Here is a 16,066-nt window from a genome sequence, read left to right as displayed (position 1 = left end):
ACTATATTATTGTATCTGTATGTCCCAAAAAGGTTTATATAATTGGTATTGTTGTTTTGGTGACCATGATTCCAGTACTTTTTGGTTCAGTATTTGCCGGTTGGGTTCTGGACAGAACTAAACAGTTTTTATTGACAACACGAATAAATGTCCTGTTAACATTTCTTACATTGGGATGTTTTGTGTTATCTATAAAATATGAACAAATCTGGTTTTCTTGTGTAAGTTTTGGTTTGTATTTCAACTTTTCCCGCGCTCTTATTACAGTTGGCGCTGAAACTGCAGCAGAGCAGACATATCCCGAGTCGGAGTCATTGTCTGCGTCGCTAATACTTTTATGTGTTGACATTACGGGATTTGTTGCAGTTTATGTATATGATGCCCTTGATAAGCTTCACGGGGTCGATGTCGCTAATTTTATGATATTAATTGTGTGTGCAGTCGCTGCTTTTCTAACCATTCTCATTAAACGGGACGATAGAAGACATCAAGCTGATGAAGAACTTTATCTTTATGAAGAATAAAATATCCCATATTATAACATCGCTATTCTTTCAACAAAAGTTGTATGTATTAAATGTGTATAATGAATTGCATAAAAAGAAATACAGTACCACAGATTGCTATAATAAGTACAATAATAGTAATAATAAAGAAATTCTGTTTTTAGATAAGTATTTTGAATTAATAAACATTTAAAACAAGGCCATATACATGGCTGCAGTCGCGTGCGCAAATTTGAGTTAGTGTTTACCGACCGACCGACCAACCGACCGACCAACCAACCGACCGACATAGTGAGCTGTAGAGTCGCGTTTGCACGCGACTAAAAACACGTATTTGTATGTACCATTTAAGACATTGTATGTACCATTCAAAGCCTCGCATAAGAATATAAACATACCTGTTCGAAACAACCAACATTTTCTGATTTCTGATTGGCTGTTGCTTAGAAACGTCACAATAATTGTGCACGATACCCTGACTACAATAACTGATTTTAATAAAAACATAAATTGGAGATACGAGGTTAGAAAGAATAGCGACGATAAGTTTCCTCGACAAATCAACGTCATCATCAATCATTGAAATTGGAATATTGCTTCTACTAGTTTTATAATAGACTCTTTCATGGAAGTCCGTAGTCCTGGACCACAATAGAAAGGACATTGTGACCATAGTCATGGTGCGACGGACTTATAATTATTGTAGGCCTACTATCGTAGAATCCGCCCTTAATAACGCAAAAATAACATTTTTTTTAAAATAAATAAACTGTTGCGTAATAGTAAAAAATTGTAAATAGTTGTAGGCTATGAGTGTTATCGTAACTATTATATTTTGTAATACATTATGCCTATTTAAATACGAGAACAGGATTGGTCGAAATGACATCACGTGCATAGCCCTTCTAGAGACGTTATATTTTCAACGATAAATGTATTTTTCTCTCTTGAAAAACACAATTATCTCGTAGAATATCAAATGTTATATAATACTTTTGAGCAGCCAATATCTGTATGATAATGCACAATACATAAATATGATGATATGCTAAAAAATAAAGAATGTATTTGGTACAGGCAATTCTCACCAAAAAAAAGAAGAAGGCTGAATAACCATGTTTCCAAATCCGGAAACCACTCCACCGACTGCGGTATATAAAATATAAAATTAGGTAACGTTTTTGCATTGCTTGTGAAAGATCTACAAAGAATCAAAACAACAACACTTCTAATGTTATAAAAATAATACATTTATTTGCAAATTAGACTTTTCCTGATAATAATAATAATACATTTTCATGATTAATTTGTAGAAAGCTAAAGTATAAAATATACATTGTGAGATTGGATAAACATTATTATTAAAATATAAATGTTATTAAAATATTGTAAAGGGAATTATAAAGTATTGATCTTGTTTGCCAACATGTCAACGATATCATTAATGACAGGTCGGCGGTCTGGATCAACGTGAGTGCACTTCTTTCCAATTTCATATAGAGGTCTCATTCGCAGACGAGAACCCATGTCCAACAACATGACACCAAGACTGTGAATGTCCGATTTAAATGTCGGTGGTGAATTTGCAAAATGAAGCTCTGGCGCATATTCTCTGTGAGCTGCTATCATCGATTCTCTCTTTGCGGCTGGAGTGTCATTTAGCTTAAAGAAGTCGAATGGGGCTTTAACGTGACATACCGAACCAAAGTCAGTGATTTTGGCTGACCACCTCTCACCATTATGATAAAGAAGAATGTTCCTTGTCGCGATATCGTTATGAATTAGTCCATGTTCCTGCATTATCTGTACTCCCTCTGTAATGTCCAGTGCTATATATAGACCTTCTGGGAGAGTAAGGGGTGGATCTTTGAAGGTGATGGCTTTAAATAGAGTCACAGACTTGAAACGCTCTGGGTGACCAACATATTCAATGACGATTCTCTTTATTGGTTCGAATGAAGATTTCTCGCAAATGCCATAAACAAATGGAAATAATTTGCTTTTTCTTGATAACAACATTAGTACACGAGCTTCGAGTGTAACTGAAAACTCATCCAGGAATTGCTTCGATTTGTCACTTGAGATAAAGCAGGATTTGACAGCAACAAGGGGGCCATCTGAATAATCCATTCGATTTAGCAATACTTCACCGTAGGCACCTTTCCCAAGTGTCACCTGAAAGATAAATTCAAAACGATTATGTAGGATTCATTTTTAAATCAACTATTACAAATGTGCATAACATTAATATGTAAATTTAAGGAACTCACCTGTTTATCTAAAAGAAACATCGGGTACAAATTTGCCATTGATATCATTTGAAAATCCGTTGGTAATATTGCATCCAACATCATAAGATGATCAGGTATGGTTAAATTGTCTGGTGGTCCGATAGGTGCTAATACTCCACTGTGCTGGCCAAGATCGTGGTGGTACGAGGTAGAAAGGCACAAGATGTTCTGCCATTCGTCGCTGATTGGATCTCCTAAAGAATTCATGTCGTCATCAAAATCATCCGTGTCAATAAAGACCAATTCTGCTGGTTCGTTTTCTGGTAGGATGATGGATTCATCAGCTTCACATAGGCCTACAATCGGTATAGATACGTCATTCTGAAGACTGGTGATGTTACTACTGACAGCACTTGCAAATGATTGGCCTAACGCTAGTGTTGTGTCGCGCTCTTCACGGAAGTGTAGATGCTTTGTGGCGGATTGGTGATCCATATTGAAAAAGACACAATACAGCAAGCCACAAATTGATTTGTAAAGATGGTATAACAGCCAGCATGTGTCATGTGTTACCTTTCTCATTTCCTTCACAATTCTGTTTTCAACATCATAGCTACCAGTCAGTAGCATCCACGTTCTTGCAATCATCACAAAGATTAACCTAGCTTGTTCATTTTCAACGATGATATCCACTGAAGACCGCGGGTAATTAAACGAAAGGGTTACAAAGAGCTTGTTGTCGTAGCAGATGTCCAATCTGTATGATGAACGAACGATGTCGGGTTTGGATGGCAGCACCAGTCGAGGACATACTTCATGGCATTTGTCCAATGAAGGATGACGTAGTAAATAAAGGGTCTATGGATAGGAAATTTAAATATTAAGTATAGACGCAATGATTAGACAGGATACATTGGATTTTACATAAGATAATAAATAGTAAAGATGGTTATGAAAATGACCCTTACTTGTTTGTAATTTGCATCTAATGATGACAATCTGGCCTTTACTGAATTGTGCGCATTTCTCAATGGCGTCGGCTTTACATGTAAATGCTGTAATAAAGATATTAAAACGCTGTTAATAATTCAAGTCTGCATTAAAAATACACTCTATAATTTGATCAATTGCACAATGCCAAATACGCACCTTGCTTGACTTGGTCTCCAAACTGAAGCAACCGTGCCATAAGTGGAACGACTCGGTAGTTAAGGAAGGTTCATGATTTACACTGTGCCATTCTGCAATGCTGCAGTAAGACAAGCTGATTATCTGGTTTATGTTAACAACATGACTTGATCGGGTTTTCAACACAGCTCTTGCGTGGATTGAACCATTAACATACTTATGCACAGAATCGGCAAACTGTCCCTTAACAGCAATGGGTTGCACCAGTGCTGGAACAAAGTTGATTTTGTCCAGCGAGAAACACTTCCGAATGATGTTTAGTGCAGTAATATGATCTGGTTCTGAAATGGTGATGTTGATACCAGTTGCATGAAAGACGTTGTCTACAATACAGCTGTTGTCCAATATGACCAATGCTCTGGCGTATTCCGTGATTGCGATATCAAGCGTTGTGTCTGGACAGTAACCAATGGAGTCGTGTTGAAGTAGATTTACACCAATGCCGTATATTATCTTTAACAATATAACACGAATGTGTGATGGTATCTTGACCCACACCTGATAGCCTGTCGTAGTCACATCGTCACCAGTATCATGTTTTTGGAAACAAAAACAGCATCGAAAATACTTGTTGAAAAAAGTAGTAAAACGAGTACCTCTGTTGAAGAAATACCTTCCAATATTAGTTAAATTGTGTATAGGCCTACCTTAATAACAGGTTTAAGTTTAATCATTATTATCTTTCTTTGCTATCTGTGCAATAATAAATCGTATTTCGATATATTTACCGTTTTTTACCACTCCTTTTTAATATGTTTTTAATTCGTCCGGGCATAATCTAAAACAAAAATATATTGTTGAGATAATATGCCTACATGCCTAACATTGGCGTATTGAAAATAATTTGAAAGTTACAAATTATCAAAATATTTTGTGATAATAGGTTTAAAGATATAAATATTTTCTCACCAAAAGTTACATGTGAACTTGAATTGAATAAATTTCTGTAAGGAATACAAGATATGAATTCACAATTAACGACACTGTACACGCAGTCTGACTTATAATATTGTATGTCGTATCCGGAGAAGCCGTAGGTTTGAGAGGAGAAGCTAAACTAACTAATGGTATTTATAGGTTGTCCTGAAAGTGGGTGGGGTATTTTTATTTTTTATTATAAGGATATTGTGCTAAAGGGCGGAGAACTACACATGTAGCTCCTCAGTCCCACACAGATGGGCACAGTGATGGAAGTAGTGTTGACTAGGCCTAGGCCTAAAAACAATCTTGATTTTATTTTATATGAACCATTAATTTCTTTAAACGTGTGTACATGTTTAAATTATTTGCTTATCCTATAACACTGAACCTTTAATCATTCTGTTAATCACACAATTTACACGATTTTTAAATTGCCAAAAAGGCGTAAAAAACGTTAAATTATGGAGGGTTTTGTTAGCGATACTTACCTTTTGAAGTTCGTGTAGTGAATGAGTTCATCTCCATGGCCGTCGCTACAACAATGTTGCCAAGCGCAACGTAGCGTATACGCACTCAGTACGCGCGCATTTGTACTACATCTCTCCTCGTTTGAACCAACCCCGTAAGAAAATCTTGTTTTAAATTCATATGAGAAAAACCTACTCAAATTGTGTTCATCATATACCAACCGCTGCAAAGTTCCTGTCGGTTGTATTGCTGTCAGCTTACTCTAGATATAGAAGTTTAGTCCATCAAGTTCGTTATATTTATTCAAAAGATAAGGTTTTATCACATGTCTTCATTCTGTGAACACTAGCGTTTGAGACTTTAAAATGTTCGAAGTGGAAACACCTGCGTATTGTTGCTGTCGTATTTTTCTATCGTAACTATACAGCCGGCCGGCTGTATAAAACAAATAATGAATGTTTATATTCGTGGAATGGTACAAATAATGTAATTCGGCAAATAATGAAATTGCATTATTTGTATCATTCCACTCATAAACATTCATTATGTGTATAATAGTATACACAGGACCTCCAGTTCTAAGTCCTTATCCAACAACAAGAAGACTTGTTCTACCACGAACAATGGTCAAGGATTGACTTGAACCGGTGCTGATTGTACACTACAGTATATATGGTTTGCGGCGCCCCTGTTTGTTGTGTAGGTTGTGGACTTGACGATTTAGGAGTCTCAAACTTTTGTGAAAGCGCCTTCTATATATTGGGTTTAATTTGTATAGCGCTCTCGTTTGTTTGGAATTGCTTTTTCCCGATATTTCATTTCTCTAAAATGGGATCTCTGTTTTCTCAATAAATTAAAAGACGCAAATGAGAAATATATCGTTTTTGTTTAATAATACTAGGCGCCTATATAATAAATGTTAGGCATTTTGGAGTATGACTTACGGTAATGCAAATTTATAAGCACGTTGATAAAAATAGAGAACACACACATCGTAGTGATTATTAGGCCTACGTTTTAAAACATATTCACAATTAATTCAGAATATTACCACCATTTAAGTAAACGCTCTCTTTCATAATATAATGCCGTAAAATACCCTCGATTTTGCGCAATTCTAGTTTGTTTAAATTATTATTGGTTAATGTGTATCAGACAATATTATACATGTATATTAATATTCAATAATAAAAGGCCTACAAAATTATAGGCATACAATATGACTTTTGTTTTACATTTTGCCTACGACAATTATTCTAGAGCCACCAGCAAATAAGTGTCTCAAGTGAAAGCTATTTACAAAAACTAAAAGATGGGTTAATGATAATATAATAACAACCAGTAACCAACCTATTATATCACCAATTTCCAATATGGTACTAAATTTACGAACATTAATAATAATAAAATTTATTGTACATAACTAATCAAAATCATTGTATCACGTCTTTAGAAATCAGGCAGCACCAAAAGACTAACCAAGATTAGTCCTCGAATTCGTCTCGCAAAACACACGAGTATTCAAAGTTAAGTTGTAAAGCAAAAACGCTTAAACAACAAAACAGTTCAGAATTGCTGTCATTATAAGCCTACTACCAAATGTCCCAGCAACATCCATAATAGGCCTAGAACAAAAGTATTTTGTTTAAATGCTCGCGACGTTGATCCAATCGTTTCCAATTGCTTATTTTAGGTCATCACAATTATTTCTGAACTGTCACCAATGGTTGTGCATCCGCATTGGTTGCGTATGGATACAAATAGATGTATGCATTAGTACAGTTGACATACAACACCAGTAATAGTAAGTATACTTCCGATAAGATAACAGAACAGAAACACTCTGTCAAGAACTCTTGCAACTTTGATCCAATCGCTTCCAACTCTACGCGCTACAGCCTCTCCTTCGTAATGTGTAACTATCTTCCTTATCTCACCTTTCATTTTCCACAGTAAATCCTCTTGTGCCTTTAACGTTTGTTGGTGATGGTTAGAAGATTGGCAGTTTCCTGTAAGATGTCTCTGTTCCATTAATGGTGATACGGTATTTTGATCAACTATTTCCCACGCTTGCAATTCTTTTGCTAACCTTTTACCTACAATACTTTCTTCGCCGTCTAATTTGCAAGATGGCATGATATAGTGAGCTAATTTACATAATACAAGTTTCCGCATCCACCCAGGTACCGGATGAGTATCGGAACTCCGATGATGAATATTTAATACGCATGTAGACATTGCTAAAGATAGAGAGATTAGCGCCATTGTTGCTGCAAAATATTGTCCTAAAAGAATACAAATTATATTATACGAGAGAAGTACTGTAGTCATATTTACATCTACTGCATTTGTGTAATTTTGTGATATTTAATTACTAATGTATCGTTCGTATCTTATGTGTAAGCATTCTTTGTATCATTCAGTTGTCAAGTTGCAAATTATCTGGTTTTTGAAAATGTCAATTATAATATTATAAAATGTATTAAAGTCTACAGAAGTGAATTTAGTTTAATTCATAAACAAGGTAATGAATTTTGTTGAATTAAAATGCAATTCTTACCTATGATTGGTACTGAGCTGGTGGGCGGCATTGTCTCGGCAACCATTAACAAGAAAACGGTCATTGATAAGAGAACAGTTATACAAAGACTAATCTTCTCACCAGATTCAGGAGGTAAAAAGAACGTCATCATTGCCACAATTGAAACAAGGAAACATGGTGTTACAAGATTAAACAGGTAGTATAGAGGGCGTCTGCGCAGAACAACTTCGTACTCAACATCTGTAAATTTCTTCCCCGGATCATCCGGGTACTCTTCTTCTTCATCTTTAAAGCTTATGTTCACCATGTCCCACTGGCCGTCGCTGTCAAAAACAGAGATGTCACCTTTCAAAAAAATAAATAAGTGAGGTTAATACGGGTCTTTAGTTATTTTAGTCGGTTTTTAGTTTGTCAGTGGGTCGATTTGCACATACCATCTGAACCTTTTATTCCAACACTGCTCTTGTCGTACTGCCATGGTCCAAACTTTAGAGTACAAGTTTGCTTATCAAATGGAAACGCATTTACGTTGATCTTGCAGTAAGTGGTAAATATCATTGGTGAAGCCCACGTGATTACCCCTTCGTAGGTAACTATTACCACGCGGTCTTCCATAAAATTGTAATAATTACCACCGGCACTGCAAAAAAATATACTGTATATTAAATGGTGAAAATGTGTATGATCCATTTTTAGTTCAGAGTTTTCCGGAACAATACAATAATTCTATTTGAAAATTTCAAATTGTTGTTTTCAAAATAATAAACTTTCCGCGGTCCGATTTTGATGAAATTAAAGACAATTGTTTAACAACATATGTTTGTTGTCAATCAATATTCGACGCATACATGCCATTAGAGCAATCGGATTGCGCATGCGAGTCATGCAGGAGTACGTTTCGTTGGTTGTGCTAAATTACGATATTGTCAATAGAGGGCCGCATGGTTTTCAAAGAAGAGCGTGTTTTTTGGTTGACAGTATACAGATTTAACATGACTCTGAGGCAGGGAGTTTGCTCTGGTATAGGTTAGGGATTTGATTGATTGTTCATTGTGTCCCTGCATAACTAAGCATTGGAATAGTATTATCTAACTATATATCAATACCACCTTACTTGTTATATAGCGTTATATCTGGCATCCATATCTTGGAGGAAGGAACTTTTAAATTAGTGATTCCATTGTAGTTCTCTGGACGCCATCTTAAATATTCGTCGATCCAAATCTAAATAAAGTATAAAATTATTAACATTTTAACACATGCGAAATGCGTAGAAATATTTGATTTGATCATGAATAATCAATGATTTTTCCAAATTTATTTCAGAAAATAATTTTCATACACCATTGAAGACAAAGAAAATGAAATAAAAGCGGAGGAAACTCCCAAAATGAACTTATTATAACCATGGAGAAGGAACGAATCCAATTAATTATCTATTATTTGTTTTATTTGTGAAATTTAAAGGTCAACGTCATGAATATTCATTATCCCCAACGTAATTAGAATAATACAGACAAAGATGTACTGCAACAGGCAGAAATGTACCTGTCGTAGGTAATAATTAGTATAGGCCAATTGGATAAATTCAAGTAAATTGAGTAGTTAGATAAAGTTATTTTCTTCATTTTACTTTTCAACGTAGGCTACATGGTCGGAATGCCTTCTGTCAAAACGTAAAACTGAGACGTGATTATTTTAAGGTATGTTGTTTAGCCTATTTATCCGTAACGATGTGTTGAAATAAAGATGGTGAGATTTGTTTAACGTTTATGGTAGTAATGTTAAAAGGCTTTAAAACAGTAGAACCATATCTGGGGAACACCCCTATCGAGGGAACACCCCTATCGAGGGAACACCCCTATCGAGGGAACACCCCTATCGAGGGAACACACTTTCCCACTATAACGAGAGGAATATAATTATTATGTATACATTACAGCCAAGAAATATTCAAGGGACACCTCTATTCAGGGGACAACTTAGTTGTTTCCCGAAGATGAGGGTTTTACTGTATATAGGTCTACTACGTCGTGACGGATGAATATCGATTGTGTAAATTATTAATTTGTTTGCGTAAGGTGGCGTAAAGATTCCATTAACCATATTGATTTGCTGCCCTCTATCATTTCAACAAATTAATGTAGTGATACATTCAACTTACTAGTGTTAACCAGGAATTACTCTTCAACGTTTGCATCCGCTCGTCCTATATCAAAAGAAAAGGAAGAATTATAATCTTGTATATCAAATTAATGATTTAAATAATAATATGTAACATAACACTACAGTATTACTACAGTAGAACTGCTATTCTGGGGAGACACCTGGGTTTAAACACTACATACAATCCTTATTCAGAGGACACCCCAGCTAATAATTATGTGTACACGTTGTTAGGTCACGAAGGTGTCCCCTTAAACATGGGTTCTATTGTAGTAATAGTTAGTGGTTCAATGGAAGGGGTCTAAGAAGGAGTATAAAGTAGGCCTATGTTGTGTTTAATATGAAGTAGCGATAGCTTACATTCATTCAACGTTTAGTCAGAAACAACTTTGCTAACATTGTTTTATCGGAAACCCATTGGTAGTGTTTGATATTTATTATCGTTTGAAATCCACATAAATGTATAAAATTAATTATGAAAACAAAAAGTTATGTGGAGAGTGCAGTTTGTTACCATCATCTCTTACTGCGTTTATTCATTTTTCGTGGACCAAGCAAGAGAATGAATTGATTGATAATGACGGGTCACCTACAAAATTGCAAAAAATAATTTTATAGAACAGCATGCGTGTATAATACTATATAATAATATAATATAATAATATATACCCCTTACCAGCTACGGTTTGACTTGAATTGTTATATATACATTTCACCCTTCTCCCAGCAGGGTCATAGCCAGCATGAGGCAGAGACGAGGCTAGCGCCTCCCTCCCATCATCTCCCATCTCAATTCCCCCAGATATTTTATATTAGTAATTATATTTAAAGCATCTTAACCTCTCGCTACGGCCTAGCCCAGCACTACCCCAGCATATATCCTGTCACTCAGAATATAATGTACATTTACAGTTCAAATTCATTAGTATTCATAAGAGTCTCATTGATATAAGTGTTTGATATGATCGTAAATATGTTGTTTGCGTTCCCTTCGCGTTTCATCGTTAATCTCCCTTGATTCAATCACAAAATATTTCATTATATCGTTAACTTAATTGTATATTTGTAATTAATTAGATCATTATTTGTTAATTGATTTCAAACCATAAAACAAATTAAAATTGTAATTGCCAACTATTGTGTACTGATTGTTGATCATATTTCCAGACTAATACGTTATTGACTATAATGTTTGCAAGCAAGATTTTGTTTATAATTATTGTATTTCTAATCTGTATATTAAAAAAAAATCGATCTATACTTTATATAAAAAAATTATATATAGCAATATAGTATTATATATTATTATTTATATTAAGATTAACAAGTTTTTCCCACTTTGTTTATGTTTCTGGACCTTTAATATGGAATCAATTAGACCAGTATTGTTAACTCTTCCTATCTCTCAACTTTTCGTAAAAAAAGCTTAAAAATCATTTATTATCATTGTATTCAAACTAGATCTTCAAACCGTTTTGTCATGACTTTATTTCTTTTATATATATATAATTATATACAAATGTATTTTTTCTTTTCGTTTATGGGTCTTGCGTGACAAGAAATTTCTTCTTGCAAGATCCTCTATTGGTTTGTTGTATTGTTTCATTATTGTATATTGCCAATTTTGTTATTGTATTGTTTAACATTGATAGAAATTAATAAATTAATGAATTATTATTAATTAAACAAGTTATTTCTTTGGTTTCGATAGGCCTAAAATCAACACAAAAACTGTACTGCAAACATGATATGCCTATCTGCATCGCGATGGCAACATGCGAGAGACACTAAGGTAAGAGGGCCTACAGATATTCAAAGCGTACTTTAGATGTTCGAAGCATTTGTCGATAATTAATAATAATGGAATCTACCCTCCATCATCATCATCGGTGCTCCAAGTGTAATATAAACGATATTGTTCCCAGGGGTATATAACATTTCTATGCTTCTGGATCCATTAAGAGATTCATTTCCATATCAACTCAACATCGAGGAAGGGAGCAAAAGGAACGCGCTAGGAAACAGAACAAATCGATGGGGAATAAATAACTGAGTCCGGAAATCTATCCTTCATTACTAGGTCAGTTTCTACAGCAGTGGCAGTATTTTGCAATACATTAAATACTGTTAAATCATTTATATAATGTGTTTTAATTAATTTAACTCTTCCCTGGTGTGAGTTTAGATGGCTAAAATGCTCAAGGCACATACATTAAGTTCCACGTGTAACGCGCGTACACGTAACTTACGTTGATTTAACGCCGATATTTGGACAATATAACTGTCCTGTTAAATCGCCCTCTTTCTTGTTTCTGAAATAATGTCGACGTTGTGACGTTATAACGTGATTCAGCACGTTCAATTTACGTTATCCTTAAGGCCAAATTACACAGACGAGCGGTAACGGTAAGCGGAAAACCGCGTACCTGCCCCACGTAGAATCTGTTACTTATGACCATTTACATAAAGCGCGGAGCCGAGCCGTTACCGATCGTCTGTGTAAATTGGCCTTTATACTGTACCACAATTCCTGAATCGTTTAGTTTTTAGCACTGAAGTAATTGCTAAGCTGTATAGTAAGATGTGAATAACTGTTTACTTCTGTTTTTTACTTACTTTTTACTAATTTCCAAATTCGTGACATTACTTATAATTGATTGATTAGCCAAATTGATATAAGCATTGTAACGGTCATATTACTGACGGTATGTTTACAGAAAATGAATAAGGGGAAAATGTTTTTTTAACTAGATTATGTTCGATTCTTGGAATTTATTTCATGCCGTAATTAAAATCGTGTTAACAATTAAGGCCAATTTATACAGACGAGCGGTAACGGTAAGTGGAAAACCGCGTAGCTTGTCACACGTAGAATCTGTATCTATCCTGAGCGGAAACCACCCGTTCGCTCCGCATTTTGTGTAAATGGTCATAAGAAATAACATAGATTCTATATTTTTATCGTTACCGCTCGTCTTTGTAAAATGGCCTTTATAATAATAATAATAATAATAGGCCTAAATACTTTATTTTAACACGAAAAAGCTTGTGTCACCATAAAGGTGTTCTTCTACAAGGCCGTGATCAACTAACAGTAATGCATTACAAATTTAAAAATAACAAATTTTAAAAATAACAAATTAGAGAACAAAAATATATGAACAGAAAGATTTATGCTAAGAGTACAAAATAAATAATAAATCACACCAATAATTGTTTTAAAGTATTTAAATTTGTGGCATTTTGCTTTATTAATAAGCCGGTTTAATCTAGGCCTCATGAAATCAAAATAATGACAATAAAGAGGCTAATCTATTGGTAATTTAAAGACTATCAATGTGGTTATTGTGATTAATAAATAGTAGCAAATCGATATCGTCAGTATAAAAGCAAGCTAAGTTCTAAATTACTTAGGTATATACACAAGGCACGAACTTTAATCAAGTGTATCTACTTAATGTTAATGTGCATAAAGTAATGTCACTTTTTATGTCCCTTAGCCTATATTCAATCAGAGGCATAATTTGCAGTAGCATAACTCTACATTGTAAAAGTGCCGACACGATCGTTTACCGACCACAATGTGTTTTAAACGCATGTTCTGTTAAGATGTAGGATGTTTAAACGCCCTTTGTTTGTATCGGAGTTACATTGCGGTTAAGTTTGTTCAAACGTAAAAATTACATTCGATACACCATCGTTGTAATATAAATCCGGTTAGGAATGTATTTTTATCGCTGTTCTAACTTTCTGAAACCGCGTTACATCGGAGGTCCATCCGAGTTCATGACACACCGTAGTGTAACTTAACTTACTCAGTATGATTCGGATCAGCTTAACCCGGCTTACTGTAACGCTAGCGCATGTGAACACGGCATGTGAAAAACGTGTTTGCCGGACGACAAACGGGATGAAATAATAGACATAGCTAACAAAATCACATGTTAAAACTCACTAAATGTATTACTTGAGATAAAAAGAGTTTCATCGAAACGTTGGTTGAAGTATCTTTGTGATAAACCGGTCGGATATGTGACGTGTAATTAGAAAACAGTCGTTCAAATAGATCATAGTGCTCTTTCGTGCCAAGCGTTCCTGAAAAGAAAAACGTTCTTGTTAGTTTAATACGTGTGTTTTAACTATAGCTTAAAGATATACTGTCTCCACTAAAAGGATTTCTTTCTCTTTTTTTATTATTGAATATGTCATTTTGATGTTCCATAAAATATCTACCTGAAAAACTGTAATTTAAAGCAAAGTCAATAGTCAAATGGAATGCCAGCAAATTAATGCGTTTTTGGTTGAATTTAATTGTTTATTTTGCCTTTTTATAAGTGAAAATTAAACATTGTTTATTTTGTTTGTTTTTTTTCTGCGGAGGCGATTATCTTGATTAAAACTACAATGGCCTATTCAAAGTCTTTTTTTAAAATTAATCTTCATTTTTTCATGTTTTTGGTGAAAATAAAGGCCGCAGTATATGCGCTATTATCAAACATTTTATTTGTACCTTTTTCATTTTCTGTGGAGTCCCCAGATTTGGTAACTACTACTGAAGGAAGTTCTAATAGCAGAAGTTTGCCAAACTGTATTTTACCATTTTTTAAAGGACATTCATGTTTTTATTTTTTAATTTATATACAATAACTAAATATTTATTCCTGTATATTAGTGTGTAGTGAATAAAGGTCTAAATTGGTCAGATGTTTGTTATAACTATTATTAGGTACATTGAGAACACTTTTTCGCAAGTAATTCTCTGTTTTTACTTTAATTTTAGGCAGGATTCAGATTATCATATTCAGTCTTTTCCTGTTTACACACCAACAACAATAAACATATTATTATTCTTGTCATAGGACTACGTAGATATATCGTATCATATTTTACAATATTAATGTAATAAACAGGTAAACATGTCGGAATTGTATACATTTTACCGAACGGAATCCTCATTAGATCTCTGTTAATCCACCATTAAGGCATTTATAACCATTATCGATTCCCAATTTACAAACACCTCATTTAAAACAAACGTGTTATAACTTTCATTTTGTAGTAGATACAAACAATGACTAGACCGTTTGACATTGCGACGACGGATGTTGATTTATCGCGCGTGGTTGGTTGTGCTTAAGCCCGGCGCACACTAGAGCTTCCGGCTGAGCCAACTGGCACGAGTAACACTTTGCTCACAGTGTACGCCGGGGAATTCGTGAGGAATCGGCCACGCGTGCCGCTGAGGAAAATGTCTATCGTGTTTAATATTTTTTGGCACGCATGCCATTTTCCTCAAGTGTGCGCCGAACGTAAGCAGATAGCTCACTAAAAAAATCCACTGCGCATGACATGTTCTAATTTATTATAATATGTCAGCGCGTGCCGTATAGTGTATTAAGTAACTATCCAATCAGAAAATCGCGTACTGAAGGCGTTTAGTGTGCGTCCGATAGAACGCGATCACAATTTGCGACAATTTTTTTAGAGAGCCAAGTGTTACTCGTGCCAGTTGGCTCAGCCGAAAGCTCTAGTGTGCGCCGGGCTTTACTATACGTCTTTGCGTTGCGTCCTATAGATACTATTGTTAACTATTCATCTATCTCTCAACTTTTCGTAAAAAACTTAAAAATCATTTATTATCATTGTATTCAAACTAGATCTTCAAACTGTTTTGTAATGACCTTATTTTATATATATAATGAGGCCTATATGCAAATGTATTTTTTCTTTTCGTTTATGGATCTTGTGTGACAAGAAATCTCTTCTTGCACGATTGTTATTATTGTTTTATTGATAGATAACTAATAAATGTTGAATAATCATAGTGGAAACAAGTTTTAATGTTGTGATGACTGTACAGGGTAGATTCCTTGCAATTCATTCACTGGAAAGGAAATGATATGCGTTTCTCGAATCAGGTATTATTGTAATCTTATTCTTCCCTCATTAAATCTAAATTCCCCACAAAAATTCCCCATGTAAACAAATGAAACGTTTACACTCAGGCCTCAATCTACCGGAGGTGTACTGATAATAAAACTTGT

General features: G+C 34.6%; 2 protein-coding genes and 1 long non-coding RNA gene across 4 annotated transcripts in view; 2 read left to right on the top strand and 1 right to left on the bottom strand.

Moving 5' to 3' along the window:
* The window catches only part of LOC144837950 (uncharacterized), a 27,072-nt gene extending 19,664 nt beyond the window's left edge, over window positions 1–7,408 (top strand). Inside the window, exons 2-3 of the long non-coding RNA XR_013611583.1 lie at window positions 7,008–7,118; window positions 7,268–7,408. This is a non-coding gene — a long non-coding RNA (uncharacterized LOC144837950). The remainder of the gene's footprint in view (window positions 1–7,007; window positions 7,119–7,267) is intronic.
* The window catches only part of LOC144837888 (neuronal acetylcholine receptor subunit alpha-6-like), a 16,345-nt gene continuing 7,193 nt past the window's right edge, over window positions 6,915–16,066 (bottom strand). The window contains exons 2-7 of the mRNA XM_078693201.1: window positions 13,978–14,117; window positions 10,021–10,065; window positions 8,971–9,080; window positions 8,291–8,496; window positions 7,875–8,201; window positions 6,915–7,599 (exon numbers count right to left, since the gene is read on the bottom strand). Coding sequence (XP_078549327.1) covers window positions 7,088–7,599; window positions 7,875–8,201; window positions 8,291–8,496; window positions 8,971–9,080; window positions 10,021–10,065; window positions 13,978–14,117 — 1,340 coding nt within the window. The 3' untranslated portion in view covers window positions 6,915–7,087. The remainder of the gene's footprint in view (window positions 7,600–7,874; window positions 8,202–8,290; window positions 8,497–8,970; window positions 9,081–10,020; window positions 10,066–13,977; window positions 14,118–16,066) is intronic.
* LOC144837929 (uncharacterized) overlaps window positions 11,738–16,066 on the top strand; it is a 19,526-nt gene continuing 15,197 nt past the window's right edge. Inside the window, exons 1-2 of one of the 2 annotated variants that reach the window (XM_078693260.1) lie at window positions 11,738–11,814; window positions 15,848–15,948. In XM_078693260.1, coding sequence (XP_078549386.1) covers window positions 15,918–15,948 — 31 coding nt within the window. In that variant the 5' untranslated portion in view covers window positions 11,738–11,814; window positions 15,848–15,917. The remainder of the gene's footprint in view (window positions 11,815–15,847; window positions 15,949–16,066) is intronic. The other variant, XM_078693262.1, reaches the window with a different exon arrangement.

The sequence above is a fragment of the Antedon bifida genome, chromosome 3 (genome assembly GCF_963402885.1).
Source record: "Antedon bifida chromosome 3, ecAntBifi1.1, whole genome shotgun sequence".
NCBI lineage: Eukaryota > Metazoa > Echinodermata > Crinoidea > Comatulida > Antedonidae > Antedon > Antedon bifida.
The sequence above is the reverse complement of the archived record's forward strand: the minus strand, read 5'-3'. Positions and strand labels throughout refer to the sequence as shown.